This window comes from Sorex araneus, chromosome 5 (assembly GCF_027595985.1).
Source record: "Sorex araneus isolate mSorAra2 chromosome 5, mSorAra2.pri, whole genome shotgun sequence".
NCBI classification, from domain to species: Eukaryota; Metazoa; Chordata; class Mammalia; order Eulipotyphla; family Soricidae; genus Sorex; species Sorex araneus.
This window is the reverse complement of record NC_073306.1, coordinates 53,883,216-53,903,456: the sequence shown is the minus strand read 5'-3', so window position 1 is coordinate 53,903,456 and position 20,241 is coordinate 53,883,216. Positions and strand designations below refer to the sequence as shown.

The 20,241-nt window shown below is 50.3% G+C and overlaps 1 protein-coding gene across 1 annotated transcript in view; it reads left to right on the top strand.

Moving 5' to 3' along the window:
• Window positions 1-20,241, top strand: part of VWA5B1 (von Willebrand factor A domain containing 5B1) — a 66,347-nt gene that overhangs the window by 22,668 nt on the left and 23,438 nt on the right. Inside the window, exons 5-12 of the mRNA XM_055139228.1 lie at window positions 1,269-1,521; window positions 5,812-6,005; window positions 6,867-6,998; window positions 7,775-7,899; window positions 11,059-11,232; window positions 16,339-16,449; window positions 18,395-18,597; window positions 18,981-19,095. Of these exons, the coding sequence (XP_054995203.1) occupies window positions 1,269-1,521; window positions 5,812-6,005; window positions 6,867-6,998; window positions 7,775-7,899; window positions 11,059-11,232; window positions 16,339-16,449; window positions 18,395-18,597; window positions 18,981-19,095 (1,307 nt within the window). The remainder of the gene's footprint in view (window positions 1-1,268; window positions 1,522-5,811; window positions 6,006-6,866; window positions 6,999-7,774; window positions 7,900-11,058; window positions 11,233-16,338; window positions 16,450-18,394; window positions 18,598-18,980; window positions 19,096-20,241) is intronic.

The following is a 20,241-nucleotide window of genomic DNA, read 5'->3' as shown; positions in this document are numbered from 1 at the left end:
TCAAGAAAGTTTGTTCACCTGATTATTAACAAGTTAAAGAATCCTTTTTTGTGTGTGTGTGGGCGGCAGAGCTATAGCACAGCGGGTAGGGTGTTTGCCTTGCACATTGGATTCCTCCATCCCTCTCGGAGAGCCCGGCAAGCTACCGAGAGTATCCTGCCCGCATGGCAAAGCCTGGCAAGCTCCCCGTGGTGTATTCGATATGCCAAAAACAGTAACGACAAGTCTCACAATGGAGATATTACTGGTGCCCGCTCGAGCAAATCGATGAACAATGGGACAACAGTGCTACAGTGCAGTGCTACAGTGTGTGGGGGGGAGATAAAGCAAGATAACTTTTATTGAAACTTATTTATATAAAGACAGAGGGGAAAGAAAGAGAGAAGGGTGTGTACAGGAGAGAACAGAGGCTTCTCCAGGGTGGAATGAGTGAGCAAAGAAACAGAGACAAGCCAGCGAGATGCGTGTCCAGGGCGGAGAACACGGGCTCGGAGAGCGAGCCAGATGTTCCAGAATTGTGATATATGCTCACTGTGCACAGATGCAAAGTCACCCTCACATTTGTTAGGATTTTCTCACTGAAAGAACAGTCAGGACCTGCCAGTAACGTGGTGAGAGGTCTGGGTAATGAATGTCAGGGGAGGGTGCGTGGGGGCCAGACTGGAGCCAAGGCAGGGCTGAGGGGTGAGAACGACTAAGCAGGAGGGAGGGGAGGGGCCTTTCAGACCCAAGGAAAGACCCAGCGGGCTGGGGACAGAACTCAAGGGCTAGAACAGGTGCCTAGCCTGTGTGAGTCCTTGAGTTCCATCCCCGGCACCTCAATGTGACCCCATTGAGGCCCCTGGGCAGCCCTAGGTGCAAGTTCCATCACAAAAAAAAGAAAGAAAATTAAAGGAGAGACCATGGAGGACAGGCTGGATCACAAAACCGGGCAGATGCTTGACTGAGGTTCTTAGGGAGTAGAATCTGGGCGGTGGAAACATGACCCCTCTAGGCTTTGGGGGGTGCAAGTCCCCTACTTTCAAGGCAGATGGGAGCTAGTCCACCAAGCTGGCAGCATCCTCCAGCTGTTCAGATCTGCATTTGATAAGTGAGCTGTTTCTGGAGTAGCTGGGACAGTGCTCGGAGTCCCCCAGACGGAGCCCTTCCTCCCATCTGCAAACTGGGCTCCTCACACGGGTGGCAGTGCAAGCTTAGAGGGGACTGGAGGTGACCAGTCCATGGTCCCTGACTCCAGACCTAACCCTTAGGGACCTTCCCACAAAAAGGCGCTCCCTGCACCCCTCAGTCCGGCCCGCCAGGCAAGGTGCCTTTGGATGAGGACTTGGAGAGGATCCTGTTTGTGGTCAACCTGGGGACCATCGCCCCCATGGAGAACATCACCGTCTTCATCAGCACCTCCTCGGAACTCCTGACGCTGCCCAGCGGGGCCGTGCAGGTGCTGCTGCCCGCTGTCTGCACCCCCACAGTGCCCGAGCTCTGTGCCAACGACACTGACACCACCAACCACCAGACCCAAGGGTAAGGCGCCCTGCCCGGGGGGATGCAGGAGTGGGTGCGGAGATCAGGGCTCACGGGGAAGAGAGATGGGCTATAGACGAGGGCTCTTGGCCACCTTCTGTGTAATGCCCCCCACCAGTCACATGGACATCAGGGCTCACGGGGAAGAGAGGTGGGGTATAGACGAGGGCTCCTGCCACCCTCCGAGTAATGCCCCCCCAGTCACATGGAGAGCACTCATCAGCCTACTTGAAGGGCCCTGATGGAAACGGCCAGAAGTTCTGGGGCTTCAACAGCTCAGTGTCAGCACCCCAAGTTTTGTTCCTTCATACATGACAGGTATTTTCTGAGTACTGACTCTGTGCCTGTGAGCACTGGGGCCAGACAGGCACACGCCATTCGCGTCACAGCACACCTAAGGCACAACTTGGGGTGCCTGTCTCTGGGCGCTGATTCACTGCACCAAGTGGACAGGGCCGGGAGGGGCAGGTTCCCAGGACTGAAAGTATGCAAGAGAGGCCAGCTGCCCGCGCCGCCTCCTAGCCCAGCCCCAGGGCCTGGTCAGGCTACTCTGAGAAGTGTAACTGTGAGGGGGTATGAGCACATCAGGTGCTCTCCTGTGCTGAGAAGGGCTCGGCCAGAAGCCCTGGGGAGCCAGGATGTGCCCCAGAGAGGGACTGAAGTCCAGGCAACCTGAGATGAGGACACGTGATGAGGCCACGGAGACACATGATGAGGCTGCAGTGACACATGGATGAGACCACAGAGACGTATGATGAGACCGCAGAGACACATAACGAGACCATGGAGACACATGATGAGGCCTCAGAGACACAAATGAGACCTCAGAGACACACAATGAGGCTGCAGAAACACATGATGAGGCTGCAGAGACACTTTGCATTTCTCCCCAAAGCAGCAAGGAGGCACTAAAGTGGGGCTTCGGTGGTCCAGGGAAGGAACCTGTTGTGGCCAGTTGTGGACAATCCGTCTGCACCTCAGTGGGCTGGAAGGGGAAAGAAGGTGGGTGGCTCTCTAGGGCACGAATGCCTGAAATAGGGCCTCCACCCCCACCCCCATGACTGAGAAGGTGCATTTCCTCTGTAGAGGGGATAACGTCTGCTAAGTGCAGATGTCTGTTGAAATCTTGTATTATATTCAATGAGTTTAAATTTTTAATGTTTATTTATTTTGCTTTGGGGACCACACCCAGCATTGCTTGGGAGCAACTCACAGTTGGGTGTTAAGAGATTTCTCTCAGGAGTGCTCAGGGCACCAGGCATTGCTGGGAATTGAACCTAGGATCTCGCATATGCAAGGCAAAGTGCTCTGCCACCGAGCCGTATCCTGGTCCAATCCGTGCAAATTTTAAAACATTGATTTCAGGTGCCTGAATGAAAATAGTTAAACTCCAAAACAATAGTGCTAGATAATTGAGTCCATGGTATCTTAGCACCATTTGGTATAAAAATAACACTAGGGATCCATTACCAGCTCAAGTACTTAACCTCCTCACCCCCACTCTCTCCCCCCACCCCCAAAGCAATCTTTAAGCCAAGTTGGAATCCAGGATGATGTGCCACACGTACCCAGCATTTCATACATGCCCTGAAGGGGTCCCGGGGCCCCTGGGAGTTGGTGCCCAAGGGAATGAAAGCTGGGGACAGGGCACATACTGGCACATCCAACACCACCTAACTGGAGGTGGGGGTGCGGGGGGGGGCAGGAGACCAGCACTTGATTGTGGAGGATAAGGTGTTGAGTTCTATGCAGTTAAGTGCTCTCAGCAAGAGTGGAGTGGGTGCTGCTTATTTTAAGCAGCAGAAAAAGGAGTCAGGCCGGCCTCCCTGAGTGCAGCGCTTCTGGAGGAAGAATGCTCTGGGCAGAGGACAGAAGGAGCAGGAAGTGCTCAGTCCTGCATGGGTGGAAGAGGAAGGAGAAAGTGAGTGGGAGGTTGACGGCTCAGGGGGGAGTTCAGTGGGCAGAGACGTATGTACACAGCCTGGACGCTGCAGCGGGTCTGTCGTGTCCAGTCCAGGCTGTACCAGCCACTGGTCTTTGTAAGTGCTGCCCTGGCACCAGGCTTGGCACATTTCAGTGGCAGGGCTGGAGCCACTAAAGACCTTGGTGGGTCAGGAATCAAGAGGCAAAGATGACCCTGTAGTGGCTCTGATCCACTTACTCCTGACCATGCCAACAAGCAGAGTTGGCAGAGAAGTTCTCAGGAGAAGCCGGAAATCCCTAGGAACCCTGTGCGTGTGCAAGCAACCTGGAGAATACCGAGTGTCAGTGAAGCAGGGGGAGGAGGTGTGTGGGGAACTCCTGCTCGTCACTAGGGATTCAGACCCCCAGGAGTCACCCCAAAGGGCAACTTGGCCGTCCCTGGTGTATTTGCTCTTTGACTCAGGGATCCCAGGGAAATTCTTTCCTAAATGCAAAGGGGACACAGGAGAGAATCTTTATGGTGGCAACACATGTGGGCCCAGAGAGACAAAAGGACCAATATCACAAATGTCCCCAAGCAATGCCATGTCATCAGCAAATAGTCTGATTTCTAGACAGGCTTGTGGGCAGAGTTTCAACTACAACATTGAAAGGCAGTGAGATAATACAGGGATTAAGATACTTGCCTTGCATGTGACTGACCCCAGCTCAACCCCTGGCACACATGTAGTTCCCCAGTAGGAGGGCCAGAGTGATAGTACAATTAATAGGGCACTTGACTTGCAGGATCCTGGGTTGGATCCCCCAGCATCCCATATAGTCCCCCAAGCATGCCAGGAGTAATTTCTGAGTACAGAGCCAAGAATAAGCCCTGAGCATTTCCAGGTATGACCCCCACCCAGCCAAAAAATGAAGACCGGCAGGAGTGACCCCTGATGTGGCCCAAGAAGCTAAAAAAAGTAATAAATAGTAAATCAATTAATTAAAACAGCATTGAGGGGCGGCACATGGCCCAAGTGACAGAGCACATGCCTTGTATATGCAAAGCCTTGAGTGTGCTCCCTGGCACTGCATAGCTCCTGAGCACTGCTAAGTATGGCCCCAGGGGTCCTGCAGTACCACAGAAACCTCACAGGACACATGGGATGAGCTCAACCTGGAACAGCCTTGGAACCCTGATCACTGCCAGGTGTGGTTCCTTTAAAAATAATTATTAAAAAAAAGTTTTTAAGCAACAAAATATTCAGCACTTAAGTCGGGCAAAAGAAGCAACTGAGGAAATTCATAATACAAAACAATCTTTTTAGTTTTTTGACTTTAATTTTTTATTATTTTCAATTTATTTTATTTTTAAGATTTTTTTTTATTTATTTTTTATTTTTTTATTTTTTTTGCTTTTTTTGGGTCACACCCAGCGATGCTCAGGGGTTACTCCTGGCTTTGCACTCAGGAATTACTCCTGGCGGTGCTTGGGGGACCATATGGGATGCCGGGGATCGAACCCGGGTCGGCCGCGTGCAAGGCAAACGCCCTACCCGCTGTGCTATCGCTCCGGCCCCAAGATTTTTTTTTTTAATTTAATCTCTGTGAGATAGACCTTTTCAAAGCTGCTCATGATTAGATTTCAGTCATACAGTGTTCCCACACCCATCCCTCCGCCAAGGGACGTTTCCCAGCACCGGTGTCCCCAGGTTCCCTCCCATCACTGCCTCTATGGCAGGGACTTTTCTTCTCTCTATTTCTCTTTTTCACCTAAAGCACATACAACCAAACACCCATGTCTGACCAAGATACACGCGTGCTTAAGGGCAGAGTTCCAGGTGCCTGGGGTGGGGCGGCCTAGAGCAGAGATAAGGCCAGCAAGAGGGAGACGCAGAAAGAAGCTCAGAACCTTGAGTGTTTGGTGAGTGGCACTTGGCGAAGCACTGGGTCTTCACTCTCCCCATTTCACGGATGAGTAAACCAAGTTTTTGACGAGGAGGACTTGTCCAGCTCCCAGGAATCGAGCTGGGGTGCGGAAGTGGTGTGATGCGCTGAGAACTGTCTGGCCCTGCAGACACACACCTAGGAGAAGGGTGCAAGCTCCACCAGATTCCCAGTTTGGAGAACTTACTCCAGTTGCCTCACCACCCTGAGACTCAGTTTCCCTGTGTGGGGGTAGGAGTAGAGCAGTGTTCTGGGGCCCCGGCCATCCCTCCTGTTGATAGCTGTGCCTGTCCCCGGGCTCAGATGGGGTGGGACAGTCAGTGCTGAGGGTGACAGGAAGCTCCTCAGACCCCTTTTGGATGGGGCTGTGGGGTGCCAGGGCTGCCTGGGATGCATCGTTCTCCCATGTCTTCTCACACTGCCCCACCCCACCCCCCTCAGCCCTGGCTGCCTGTCTCCTCCCCCTCCTGCTCCTGGCCGTCTTCCCAGCAAAGACAAGCATTGCTTCAGTACCCAGACCCCGGGCTCCTGGAACAGCCTGAGCCTGGCAGCGCTCCTGGACACCAGCGTGTCCAACCCCATGGAATACGAGTTCAGCTTCCAGCTGGAGATCCGGGGACCGTGCCTGCTTGCAGGTGAGAGGGGGGTGGGCAGACTGGGATGAGGCTGAAGGGGAGGCCGCCTAGCAGGGGATGGGGGTGAGGTGGGGGGGGCGGGCTTCTGGCCTAAAGTCTCCGGAGGCGAAGGGGGAGAGAGGGCGGGAAGGCTTCTGGCTTCAAGGAGAAGAGAAGCTGAGGCACAGGGACATTCAGCATCCCCATTTCTTATGTTTCTGACATGTAACCCCCGATGAGTCCCCTCCCAAGGACAGCTTCTGGGTTGTCCTCCTCCTCCGTGTCCATGGCTTAATTGGTGGTGCCGGGGTCTTTCTTAGAGGTCACCACCATCCTGCTCCCCATTCTCACCCTGCCTCTCAGAGTCCCTGGGAACTGGTGCTATCCTGCAGATACCTGCTCCCGAGGGACCCTAATTTCCCCCAGCAGCTCAAGGAATTGTCCAGTCCGAGGCACCTGTTAGATGGTCAGAGCTCCCAGGGGCCACAGATGAGCAGCCTCACTAAGAACTGGTGTCCTGATGGTCCTCTCCCCGAAGCATCTGGACCTCAGTCCTCTTGTCCATGGGTCTCGGATCTGGGGGACCAGAATAGCACAGCAGCAAGAAGGATGTACGGGGGTGCTCACTCCCAGAGGGAGCTCTGAGCTCTTTCGGAGGAAACAAATCTTTGGTCCCCCTACTAGATCCTGGGCCACTCTTCTTCATCTATCTGAACCCCCGTTTTGCAGATGGGAAAACAGAGGTGTCGTGGCAAGGGTGCCACAGGTCAGGAACCGCCATGGGACTCGGAGTAGCACTCATCTCTGGCTTGGGCAGTAATGTCTCTTAGAAGCCCCTCTGCTCCTGGGGTTCCAAAGCAGACGCCGTCTCTGTGCCCCCAGGAGTAGAGAGTCCCACCCATGAGATCCGCGCGGATGCCGCCCCCGCTGCGAGCTCGGCCAAGAGCATCATCGTCACGTTGGCCAGCAAGCACACCTTTGACCGGCCCGTGGAGATCCACATCCACCCGAGCGGTACTGAGACTGGGGAAGGGGGAGGCCACCCTGGGTCCCCCAACTGTCAGGCAGGAATAATGGCATTGAAGATACCGACTTGCTCTCCACTTGACTCTCCTCTGGCTGGAGGAACGGAACATCTTCTGTCCTAATTTCAGTTCCCGGGGAACTGGGGTCTCATCCCACTTTCACGGCACTGTGCCTCCGGGCAAGCTGCACAGAAACCCCAGGACACTTTGAAGCCCTGAGCACAGCAAGGACCTGCAGCTCTGAACCCTCGGGGGTCAATTCTTCTATCTCCTTAAGGAGTCAGGGAAAGGTCAGAGAGACAGGACAGCAAGATGGAACAGAGATTGCCCTTGCATGCAGCAGACCCTTGGTTTGATCCACATATGGTCCCCTGAGCACTGCCCCTGGTGAACCCTGAGCACAGAGCAAGGAGTAAGCCCTGAGGACTGCCAATGTGCCTCCCTCCTCTCCCCACCCCCATAAAGAAAGTCAGAGAAAGTCAAATCCTAAAGTAATTTGACCCCATTCCACTCCCATTTTACAGATAGGCAGAGGCTCAGGGAAGGACTAAAGTCTCTGTGAGGGCCCCAGGCCCTTGGACTCTCCTGCCTCTTAGCTAAGGAGTCTTTTACCATCCCCTCCCCCCACTGCAGGCAGCCACAGGCTTCAACCCCTCTTCTAATGGGAGGTGCCCCCCTCCCCAGTGCAGATCCTGCTCCTAACCCCTATCCCTGGCACTACCCTCATCTTGGGCCAGATGTCAAGGACTGGTGTCTCCTCCGTAGAGCCCCACGCACCCCACGTGCTGGTGGAGAAGGGAGACATGAGCCCGGGAGAGTTTGAGCAGCACCTGCAGGGCAGAACAGACTTCATCAAGGGCATGAGGAAGGACAGCCGTGCAGAGCACAAGGTGAGGCCAGCCAGGTACAGGGGGGCAGTGGGGGGAAGCTAGGCTATAAGTGGGGGAGTGACTTGCACAGGGGGATCCTTCCTAAGCTCTAAGCTGCTCCATCTAAGCTGCAACCAGGCCCCGCCCCTGCTCTTCCTACCCTCTCGGAAACGCCCTTTTTTTCTGCCCCCCTTCCCCTCTTGGGTCCTTGCTCCATTTCCCACCTTCCCCCAAGAAGCTCAGCCGAGGGGGGACGGGAAGGAAGAGCAAGGGCTGAGTCGCCAGCCACACCCTGTCCTGACCACCTCTCTCTAGCTCAGAGCCTGGGTGCCCAGGCAGTGACTCAATGCCAGAGAGGTTAGAAAAGATGGGCTCTGGACTGGGTAGGTGGCTCAGAGGTCAGAGGTCATGCCTTGTATGTGCAAGGTTCAGAGCCTGACCCCAATATCTTACCAGCAGGGTGCCCCTGGGAGCTGCTGTTGACCTGAGAAATCCTTTTGGCCTCTAAGCCCCCGACCCCCCGTCCAGCACTGTTTGAGTCACTCACAGAAAAGAAAATGATAGCATGCTTGTTTGTATTGTCCAGTTGAGAGAATTGACGTGTGACACCCCAAGTGCACTGGTGAATTAGAAGAAAAGAAAGGCTGGGATCTTGGGGTTTGGCTTTGGTGAAAACGAGGTTCATTGTCTAACGTGGAGCAGTTGGAGTTGTGGTGAAGGTCCCCTTTCCAAGGTGACCTGAATGGCCCAGGGGCTGAGAGCAAGGGGGCCAGGATGTCTGAGTACCTGTTCACAGCCGACAGTATACCTGGCACCATTGCCAGAGGCCCCACTGGGAGTCCCCACTGGGTGGGGATGACAGAGGCACCAAAGATTGGGAAGATGGCTCAGCGAGAGCCCATTAGGTCATCCCCAGGTTAGATACCCCATTGCCAATATCTATTGTCCCAGAGGACCCCCAACTCCTCACCTAAATTAGTCCATCTAGAGAGAAGGCTGGAACCAGGGTGGCAGAGTCAAGGGGAAGTAAAGTCTGAGAGGAATGGCATATGGACAGAGGGGAGGGACAAAGGGGTACCAAGTTATGCCTGAATCCCCTGTCTGATTGACAGGATGATGGACTCTCCCATCCATCAGCTCTGGGACCACTGGTGTCAGTGTCAACACACTTGCCACCTTGGGTTGGCTATGCAAATGCCCTGTATTCTCAAGAGCTCCCTGGATGACAGCAATCAGCCTGAAGTTGCTAAGAAGTGATGAGTTTATGATAATTGGATAATGACATCTCAAGGAGACGTTAGAGATTCCTGAGCTCTCTGAGAGGCCAGAATCAGGATCTCAGAGGTGGCCCCGCCCATGGGCAGATGTGCCTGATGCTGCTGTCGCTTCCTCAGTCTCTGTCATCCAGACAGCTGTGTGGCGCTATGACTTTTGGCACAGGAGTCCCCATGGGAGGGTGCCTGCATCCCTTGCCTGGGAGGAAGGCAGGCATGCAGAGGGCGGACATCAATCAGGAAGAGTGGGTGGGACAAGCTGTCCAAAATCATGACACAGAGGGAGACAAGATGTACAAGAGGCAGATGCAGAGAGAAGTAAGACCCAAGAAAGAGAAAGGTGGGGGTGGAAAGCCATACAGGTCAGGGGCAAGCAAAAAAGACCCACACACTTCATTCTTATCTATCCATTCAACAAATATGAGATGCCCAATAGATGTCAGACTCTGTTCTGGACACTTGGCAGACAGCACTGAAAATGACTCATTCCTGGGTCTCCTGGTGCTTACATTCTAGCACAGGGAGACAGATGAGAGGTAAACAAACCAAATCTGTTTGGAGAGGAATCAGGGACCCTAGAGAAATCCAAGATGAGATCAGGAGGTATCTCAAGTGGTAAAACATAAGATCCTAAATCTGAGAGCTTGTTGGGAGGTTTAGTAAAGGGAACACACTATTTGCATTCCTCTGACCAAAGAATGGTTGGTCAACCTCTATTTAGGGAAGAACATTCTTTTTATCAAACATGGAGCTTTAAGGGAAACACAGATTGGTGGTAGGTAGAGGGGAGAAAGGAGACATCCACCTAGAGAGCCAGATCAACTACATGAACCCCGGCCATTAATGGAAGGATCAAGGTGGCAGCAGATCACCCTAACATCCAAGACCCTTAGTTTGAACCCTGACCCTGCATTATCCCTTGATAAGTAACACCAGATGTAACTTTGGTGTCCCTGAACGCCATTGAACCCAAGTATCTGAGTACCACCAGGAGTGGCCCTAGGCACCCTACCACTTCTGAGACTGACCCTTATGCAAATAACAAAAGAGGAAAAAAGATAAAGAACTCAGTGTTGGCCTTCCTTCAATGTTACTCTCTACACCAAACTCTACGAGAAATCCTAGAGGTGCTAAAGAGATTCACCCATTCATCCCTCCAAGTCCGAGACAAACTAAGGGTGAGAGGCATAGATATGAGCTCCTGTGAAGAAATATCTGGCCTCAGCATGAATAACCACACCCCAGTCACAGTAAGAAGACAGTCACTGAGAAGCAATGGCCAGGCACACGGTGGGTTCACAAGTATTGCCATGAATGCACACAGCTCACAGGGCATGTTTTCCTGTCCTCATTGCATGGGTGAGAAAACGAATCAAGTCCGTCAGGAAGGTGGGGGAAGGTTTTTCAACGAAGCAAAATTTGAAGAGTGAATGGGAAGTTAAAACTGTGAAAGATCAGCAGTCAGACACAAAAACCACGTCCATTCCCACAATGATCCAAATGGGTCCTCCACTGGGTGTGCGAGAAGGGACCCACTGTTCGGTGGAAGGTTGGTGTGACTGCCCAGTCTCCTGATTATGTGCCAGCTCAGTTCTGCCTTCTCAGCCACCTGAGAAGTGCATAATATTGGCCCCCAAATGACAGGCCCACAGGAGGGACTTGTCCAAGTTTACAGTCGGCACAGAACTGAGTTTTGAACCCAGGTTTTCTGCTTCACAAGTTCCTGCCAGCTAGTGCAATCCCTGAACATTCAGCCAGGTCCAGTCCCTCCAGAGATGTTTTCCTGCAGACTCTGGGTGGGAACTGGAACACTTGGTGAGTACTAGAGGAGTAGCCCCCAGGAACAGCTCCAGAATGTTCTGAGGCCCTCCCTGAAGGTCCAAATGCGTTTCCCTTTGTCCCCCAGAGAGAGATCATCCGGAAACGCCTGCACAAGGACATCCTGCACCATTCTGTCATTATGCTCAACTTTTGCCCTGACTTCCAGTCAGCCGAGGCCAAGCTGCGGAAGACTCACGGAGAGTTCATCTTCCTCATCAACCGAAGCAACAGCATGTGTGGGAACATCAACCACATCAAGGTACATGGCAATTCAAGCTTCCCCTGCACTGGGGCTCCCCGAAACCCAAGATCCTCAGCACTTCACTCCAGAAACTTCCCTCAATGACCCAGGCTAAGAGGAACAACACATCACATTTAAAAAAAAAATAGTTTGACTAGGGACATTGGTGGTGGGAAACATACACTGGTGAAGGGATGTGTGTTGGAACATTGTATGACTGAAACCAAATCATGAACAGCTTTGTAACTGTTGTATCTCACTCTGATCCAATAAAAAATCAAGTTGATATAGAAAACTTACTGATTAAAAAAATTTGAACTCATGTGGTAGGAAAAGCTGTTGCATACATCACAGCTGAAGTAGTCTGATCAGGTGCGGGAGGAGGTACATGTCTCACATACAGCTGACCCAGGCTCTGTTCCCAGTAGCATCTGGTCCCTAGTGTTACTAGGTGTAGCCCTGGAGACCCCAACGTGCCACGTGACTGGGTCATCCATGGCAGCATGGGGATGAGATTGGAGCAACGCCTCATCCCCAGGTTCCCTCACTGAATCACCTACTTGTTTGGCCGATAATGACTAATGGGGGTCAGGGGACTCCAGAGCATCACTTGGGAAGGCCCCCCTAAAATAGTTCGGTTAGATACTTTCATACTCAACTTGCATCAAAAAGAAAAAGATTGGGGAACAAAACAATAATAAACCCTGAAAATGTCTGAGCAAAGGTAGAAATGTCAGTTTACAAAGGAAGGCACGATCCAGAGCTTTCCTTGGCCCATATTACTCTTTTACTGAATGCTCACTCGGTCTGGAGCCCCTTGTTGGGTACTGAGTGGAGAAGGGTACAGAGGAGAGAAGGAAGGAGCAGACAGGGCCGAGGGACTGCTGTTTCCAGTCCTGGATTAACCACTTTAAACAGTGTCTGATCCAGACAATGGCTGGGGGGTTGGGCTGGGAAGGCAGCAGGGGTTGCCTCTATGTTTCAGGTTAGAAAACTGATCTAGGAGTCTACCCGCATCTCAAACTAGGGTGCCCTCTAGGTAAACTTTCATCTCTGTTTGCTCCAGCTGATGTCAGAGGTGCCTTAGACCCCGCACCTGCCATCAAGAAATGTCTAGGAAAGTTCTTGATACCGTAGGAAAGATTTGGTTCCTTACTTCCTCAAATACCCTCACGTGGGCCATGCGCTTCCTTGGCTGTGGAAAGATGGCAGGTTATAACACCACTTCTGCCCTCAAAGAGCTAAGACGCAGGTGACAGGGGAGAGGGGCACTCACAAGGCAGGCCTCAAACCAAAGAGACTGGCCACAGGACTGTAGAGGCTACTGAAGGGGAGCAGGAGAGAGAGAGAGAGAGAGAGAGAGAGAGAGAGAGAGAGAGACCTGCCCACCCCCACTCCATGTGCCCAGAGCGTTTCATCCTCCTCAGGAGATTATTCTTCATCACAGCATTATCGAACCTTGTATTTTTAGTTGTGCAGCTGTCTGTCTCTTCTGAAGCTATAAACTCATTAAGGCAAAGGACCGGATCTTCCTCATCTGTCTCTCTGCAGGGGACCTAGCTCTGTGTGGATGTGTAAGAAGCCCCACCCCCAACCCTGTCGCTGTTGGTCATACTGGGTAAAGGACATCAGCTCAGAAAAATAGGCACAAGGGAACAAGAAAAGAGAGGGCTCTGCTATCGCATGGAATTTCATTCTTCTTCCTAGCTGGTCTCTGGAGCAAATTCTTGTTTCCAGGGCAACAAGATTATCAAGGAGGGGAGCAGTTTGGTGGCCTCCCAGAGGCCTGCTCTCTCTTCAAGCTTGCTATGACTATGACAGGGTTTTGTCTTGAAGTATGACAGCAATCATATATACATATGACCAAGCAAGGCCCCCACGGGAGGTCTCTTGACTCTGGGTTACAGGACTGGTGGGGACATTGTCTACTCCCTGAAGCAAGAATTGAAGGAGCTGTCCACGAGCTAAAGTACTGAAGTGGGGACTGGAGCAATAGAACAGCTTGTAGGGCGTTTGCCTTGCATGCGGCCGACTGGGTTCGATTCCCAGCATCCCATATGGTCCTCCGAGCACTGCCAGGAGTAACTCCTGAGTGCAGCCAGGAGTAACCCTTGTGCATCGCCGGGTGTGACCCAAAAAGCAAATAATAATAATAATAATAATAATAATAAAATACTGAAGCATACTTCATGGACCATGAGGCATGGTCAAGTATATTCCATTATCAAGTCAGACCAAAGTGTACAGCATTGCTTGGGTCACCCTAAAGAATTATGGAATCATAAACCTAAAGTGTCTCTTGAGAGCATTGAATATATATTCTCTCACAATCTTTCCAGTAAAGAAATAGAAGACATGCGTTTTTCCCAGTACCACAGGGTCAGAGAAAGAGTTTGAGCCTTCCCTATCTTTGCTTGGTGCTTATTTCTCTTACATTATCGTGTAGGATACACTTTCCTGAATAAAATCTCTCTGATGAAGTCTTTGGTGCTGTGTGGCTGAGTAGAAAGAGTGGTGCCTGGGTTCCAGGATTAATTCAGCTACCAGCTTACTGTGACTTGGAATACGGTGATTCTCAACTCTAGGCTTCATTTATTCTTCCTGTAAGGTGAGAAGAGAGGATTAATTCAGGGAGAAGCCAAGACTGTGTCACAGTCTCCTCGGTTCACCTCTTCTACACCCAGGCTGGGTTCAATCTCTATATCCTTCTAATCTCAGTGTTCAGTTGTTGTACAGGATTGTTGTACACTTTCCTGAATAAAGTCTCTCTGGTCAAGCCATCTCTGCTGCCTGGTTGAGGAAATAGAGCAATCTAATCTAGGCCGAGCAATCTTAGTGTTCTGAGCTTAACTGTGATCCAGGATCCTACCGTGCCCACTTCAAATCAACAAAGTTGACGCCTAAGTCATGCCTGAATGTGAGACCTTTCTAAGCCTCTACATTCCCAGAATTCTCTGACAATGACTTTCTCTAAGTGTGCCTACTCCCTTTCCTTTCAGAGTCGCTCACGCTCCCTTTTCCAATTCAGCTCATTGAGCTCACGGTCACCCCTTCACAAATGACTTCTCTTGGCACCAGCCATTCTGCTAAGCAAGCTGCTTTTAGAGAAAGAAACAGAAATTATTCTGGCCACATACTCCTTTCCGAATGACAATGAGGCCATGGGGGAATTTCTTAGGTCATTAATTGTGGTCCATTAGGTGGAAGTCTTAGGAAAGACTAGGCGGAGGCAAGTAGGAGACTAGAAATCCAAACAGTCATGCCAAAGGGGAAAGTTCAGCCAATTCATTTCCTGCAGCTGCTCTCATTCCTCAGCCACTACTTGCTGCCAAAATGAGGACATTAAAAATTCTAATAGGTAGAAGCAGACACTATCTGCATGGATCAGCAGTCTCCTGCTAGCTGGGACGTACATCCATTGGTGGCTAATGGAAAACAAGTAGATATTGGCTTCTTTTGTAGAGAAACAAAATATATTGACACGAGCAACAAAAGAGCCCTGAGAGTGTGTTCATGGCTGTGTTTAATGCTGAAGTTTCCAGGTAGAGCAGCAAGCAGGTGAGGGGATGCTTGTCTGTAGAGGCTGATGTGAAACTCCAGCACGTGGCCTAAGAGCTGCTGGGATTCATCTACAGCTGCTTCTTCTTGGGGTGTAAATATTTACTTCCATGAAGCCATACTGAGACTCCCAGGGTGCATGCCATCAATAAATGAGACTGACAGAGACCCTCATTCCTGAACTCTTTGCCAAGGCAAAGCTAACATGAATAAATGTTTCTGACTTGGGTTTTAGAAGTCCAGTCCTAGTTTGATTTTGTGATTCAGCACAACTCCTTAACCTTCTGAGCCCATTTCCCATATATGTAACGGTGGTATAACTATTAACAGGTACTACTATTTCACTGGGTTGGTAGTAATAGCTATTTATAGAATAGTCACTCTGTGTTTGAAGGAGTAACATAATTAGTCCAAGGTCAAGTGAGTCTTTGTGAAGTTGTAATTTTAGCACAGGTATGTTCATCTTCTAAATCTTCTTAGCCAGGAAGCTGTCGAGATTAAATGAGAGCACTAACAGCAAATGCTGAAAACGGTGTCCAGCACATAGTAATGGTTTGGTATTTATTGTTTCATTGTCTCAGCATCATTGTGCTCAAAGGCCCCATTTTGCATCCTGTGCTTTCCTCTAACTTCTCTCACTCTCGTGGCTTAACACTTTGACATTGGCTCACACTTGAATGTGGTTTAATGAACACAAATTGTAATTCCAGCCTTAATGTGTTCAAATGTCTCCTTTTGTTTGTGCACTGGTTTTTGCTGTTGTTATTTGGGGAGCCATATCCGCAGTTAAGGCTTACTCCTGGCTCTGCTCAGGAATCATTCCTGATGATGCTCAGGGAACCATATCAAGTAACAGGAATTGAACCATGGTCAGCTGCATGGAAGGCAAGTGCCCTGCCCTATAGTACTATCTCTCTGGCCCCAAGGTTAAGACACTTCAGCATTCACAAACTATAGCAGCAACGTAAGCGTGTTGGTAACCTGACTCCCCATTTATTGTGTGAATGCTCATCACCCCAAGCTATACTCTCCTCCTGGGACCCTGATGTTCTTCTGTGTAACATGGTGATTATACTGTGCTGGCCTCTAAGGCTTCTATGAAGATTCTGTGAGGGGGTGCATGAAGGCGCACCCTGAGCATTCAGCAAATATGAGCCCAAGAGACCATTCCTGGAGGTAGTGGTGCCCATAACTCATGTAAGTAATGGCAAGATGTGCTGAAAGTCAGAAACCACAGATTATATTAGACCAGAAGGGTGGGGCCCCCTGCTCTCACAACCTCCCTAGGTCAGCAGGACTGGAAAAGAACTGAACCGCTACCCTAGATAGGCTTTGAGAAGTCAGCCCTGTTCTGTGGGCAAGAGGTTTTACGACCATGTCTTGGACCCAGGCCATGATCAGCGTCAGCACATTTCTTCATGGGGGGGGGGGGTTGGGTGCAGACAGGAGGTGGGCCAGCCTCTTTGGCACTGCTCCCGCACTGGGATGAGAACACCACGTGTGGTGGCAGAGAGGTAATAACTTCTTCCTAAATCCTAAACCCTAAATCCCTTTCTTGTCTGTCAGGAAGCTACGGTGGTGGCTCTTAAAAGCCTCATGCCAACCTGCCTCTTCAATGTCATTGGATTTGGATCCACATTCAAGACCCTGTTCCCTTACAGTTACACCTACAATGAGGTAAGGAAGGGGCAAGGATAGGACCAGGAATGGGGTGCGTGGTGAGGAGACTCCTCAGAAACTGTCCATATTCAAGAATAGAAATGATGCCCAGCAGCAGAGAATTAGAGAGGAACCTTCTGTGTGGACCATTTTCAGGCATCTGCTTCTAAAATAAAGGAGGTGTTGGGCAAAGTATGGGTGTGCTTAGGGAAGAAGGAAGAGGGAAGATAGAGCCAGACCTGACACTCACTGAGACCCTCTGTCTTAAGAGAAGACAAGGCTGAGCTGAAGACGGAAATGGTGAAGGGCAGTACAGCAAATAAATGGGCATGTAGGAATGGGTGCGGGCTAGAAATGAAACTCTCAAGTCTCAGGTTACAACATGGAGCCAGAAGACTGTGGCCCCAGCAGCGTGTTCATCATTGGGGTATTGGAGCATTCTGCCAACTTCTAGGACAGGGAGAAAGAAAGGAGGGAAAGAAGGGAAGGAGGGAAGTAGAGAGAGAAGGATGGAAGGGAAGAAGGCAATGAGAAAAGGGGGCCTCTCCCCACTTAAAATAGCCTTATGGATTTTTTAAAACACAACAATAAAATGTGCTGATGGTTTCATAATTTTTAAATCTACGTAAACAAGAAGAATTTTTAATGATTATGTCACAATGATCACATTCAGAAGAGAAAACACTGGTAATAATTTGTATAAACCACTTTTGAGGGCTGGACATATAGTATAGGGTAAGGCACTGTACTGCACGCATCTAACCTGGGTTCAATCCCCAGCACCCCATAGGTGCCCTCAGTGACACCAAGGAGTGATCCCTGAACACAGAGCCAGGAGTAAGCCCTGAATATAGCCAAGTGTGCCCCCTCAAAACTAAATAAATAAAACAACCCCTCTCAAACTTTCCTGAGTTCACACACATTTTCAATAAAAGTAAGATTAGACCTTCAATACTGATCTGGAAACTACTTTTCTAACACAACAGTCCAATATGAGCATATCTTCATGCTAGTATTAATCTATCAACATTTTAATGCCTGTCTAATATTTTACTTTGCAGCTAGATGGTGACTTATTAACAAACCCTAGAATTGGCCATTTCCATTTCCTTTTTTTTCTCTATTTCATCATCTTTGTAGCAAAGATTCCACATATATCCTGTTGATCCCCTTGGGATAAATTTCTAGTTTTGTTGGCTCAAGAAGTGACTGGACATTTGAAGACTTTTGATAAATGCCATTTCTCCAAGCATAGCCTTGGAAGAGAATCTTCCTGAGTCAGGAGCAGAAGGACATCTAAGGTCTGTTGAGAAATTGTCCTTGCTGCAGTGACATAGCCTGGTGCCAGAAATCCTTGGCCAGCTGGGTCTCTCCGCATTGGCCCATGAGGGAGGGGGTCTGAAGCCCAGACTAAAGAATTTATTTTCTCCAAGCACTGTCAGAATGTAGCAACACAGTCAGTCCAGGATTCTCAGGTCTAAAGATTTCTGACTCTGAGACCAGAGAGGTAATGCAGCCCATAGGACACTTGTCTTGATGTGGTTGACCCAAGTTTAACCCTGGTACCTCGAGGAGTGATCCCTGAACACATAACTAGGAGAAAGTTCTGAGCACCGTTGGGTGTGGTCCCCAACCCAAAAGTTATTTCTAAGTGTTCTTTCTACCACATCACCAGTCTCTCTAATCATAGAAGGGAGCTCCATTTATGCTGAATTTGGGGGTACTTTCTATGCTTAGGAGTGTTTATATTGTTGAAGAAGAATCTGGGAGTACATTTGCAGGTGGGGGGGACATTACTGAACAATCACACTAAGAAAATAGCCACCTGTTCTTGCTGTGCATGGGAAGAGATGGAATTGGGAAGATGAAAGAACTCAGTAAGATTAGGTGGAATAAAGAATTCACTTCCTGGGAACCTGGAGTCTCTGGAGACTAGACCCTCTGACCAGGACCCTCCCTGCAGGAGAACTTGGCCATGGCCTGTGAGAACATCCAAAGAATGCAGGCTGACATGGGGGGCACCAACATCCTCTCCCCACTCAAGTGGGTCATCCGGCAACCCATGCACCGAGGCCACCCGAGACTCCTCTTCCTGATCACAGACGGCACCGTCAGCAACACCGGGAAAGTGCTGGAGCTGCTACGGAACCATGCTTTCTCCACCAGGTCAGCACGGGCTGAAGGTCTGGGGCTTGGTGATCTTGGGCCCTCCTTGATGCCAGAGCTGGGGAAATACCAGAGGAGAGGAAAAGACCCTAGTGAGCTTTGCTTCCGGGGCAGTGTCAGACTGCATTGTCTATGGGATTCAACACCCACATATCTGCCTACAGCTCCTCCCGAGCAGCCATGGCCGTGGAACTCCTCCTGCAGCTCTGGCTCTGAGCTGTGTGGGACTTTGCGGCGGTCTGTGTGGGAGTAAGCACCAGTGGATGAGCTGTCCCTCTCCCCCACCCTGAGCCGGAATCTAGGACTGGCTCTGAGCTGGGATCATGCTCAGTCCCTTTCCCATTTGGGGACAAAAGATGACAACCTCTCTCCTCCCCTTCCAGGTGCTATAGCTTTGGGATTGGCCCCAACGCATGCCACAGACTGGTGACAGGGCTGGCAACTGTGTCCAAGGGCAGTGCTGAGTTCCTGCAGGAGGGGGAGCGGTTGCAACCCAAGGTAGGCAGAAGAACCACAGCCCTTTCAGGTGCTAAAAACTCAGAGGCCAATACGAGTTAGACAACAGCTCCTGGGGGGAACTAGGCTATCACCCCAAGTCTTAGCTCTCTACTTGGACACACTTCATCTCAGTGAGAATCAGAGACGGTGGAGGCAGCGGCACAGAAAAATCAATGCCTGGTATCCTGATACAGGATCATGTGCTCCATCTACTGACAGCAGTAAGGGACATTCCACAGGTGTCACCCTTCGTGGAGTGTCACTCCCTCTACATTGGGTTCGTGATCAGTTCTGGTCATGTTACGGACGATGACAAATAGTGTCTCAGAGGAAATCTGAAGAGCCCAGAAGACAGGTTATAGTCTTCTTTTTATTCCCTGCACAAATGGTACAAATAATCCAACCTAGGCGGAGATGATACACAGGAAGTGAAGCACTTGCCTTTCAGGCAGCCAACCCTGACACTGCAGAGGATCCCCCAGCACCCCCAGGAGAGGAGTCACTCCCGAGTACAGAGACAGAAATAGTCCCCGAGCATCACAGGGTGTGGCTCTCTAATGGAAAAAGAATTAAAATCCCACAGTGCAAATAAAACAAGAGCAATTAATAATCATAGAAATTATAATAGTAATTAATAATAACAAATGATCCAGCAGCAATTAAAAATAATAAATGTTCCAACCCCTTAGAAAGTTCTATTGTCAATCCAGGAACCAGAGAGAAAGATTGAGTTTAGAGTCTAGGAGACTTACTGGGGGGTTAACGTGTGTGAAAGAGAAAAATGAAGAAATAAGGAACGTGAAGGCTTCCACTGAGATGCAGGTACAACACCTGAGCAGGAAATAAGTGGTGAGGAGCAGAGAGAGCTTCAGACAGTAACACCTGTCCAGGGGCTGGAGCAATAGCACAGCAGGTAGGGTGTTTGCCTTGCACGCGGCTGACTCGAGTTCGATTCCCAGCATCCCATATGGTCCCCTGAGCACCACCAGGAGTAATTCCTGAGTGCAGAGCCAGGAGTGACCCCTGTGCATTGCCAGGTGTGACCCAAAAAGCAAAAAAAAAAAAAAAATAGTAATTCCTGTCTGGCAAGTCTCTGCCTGTGGGGAGTTCTGGAGCAAAGATTTTCCAGCAGGTAGATTGTGTTTC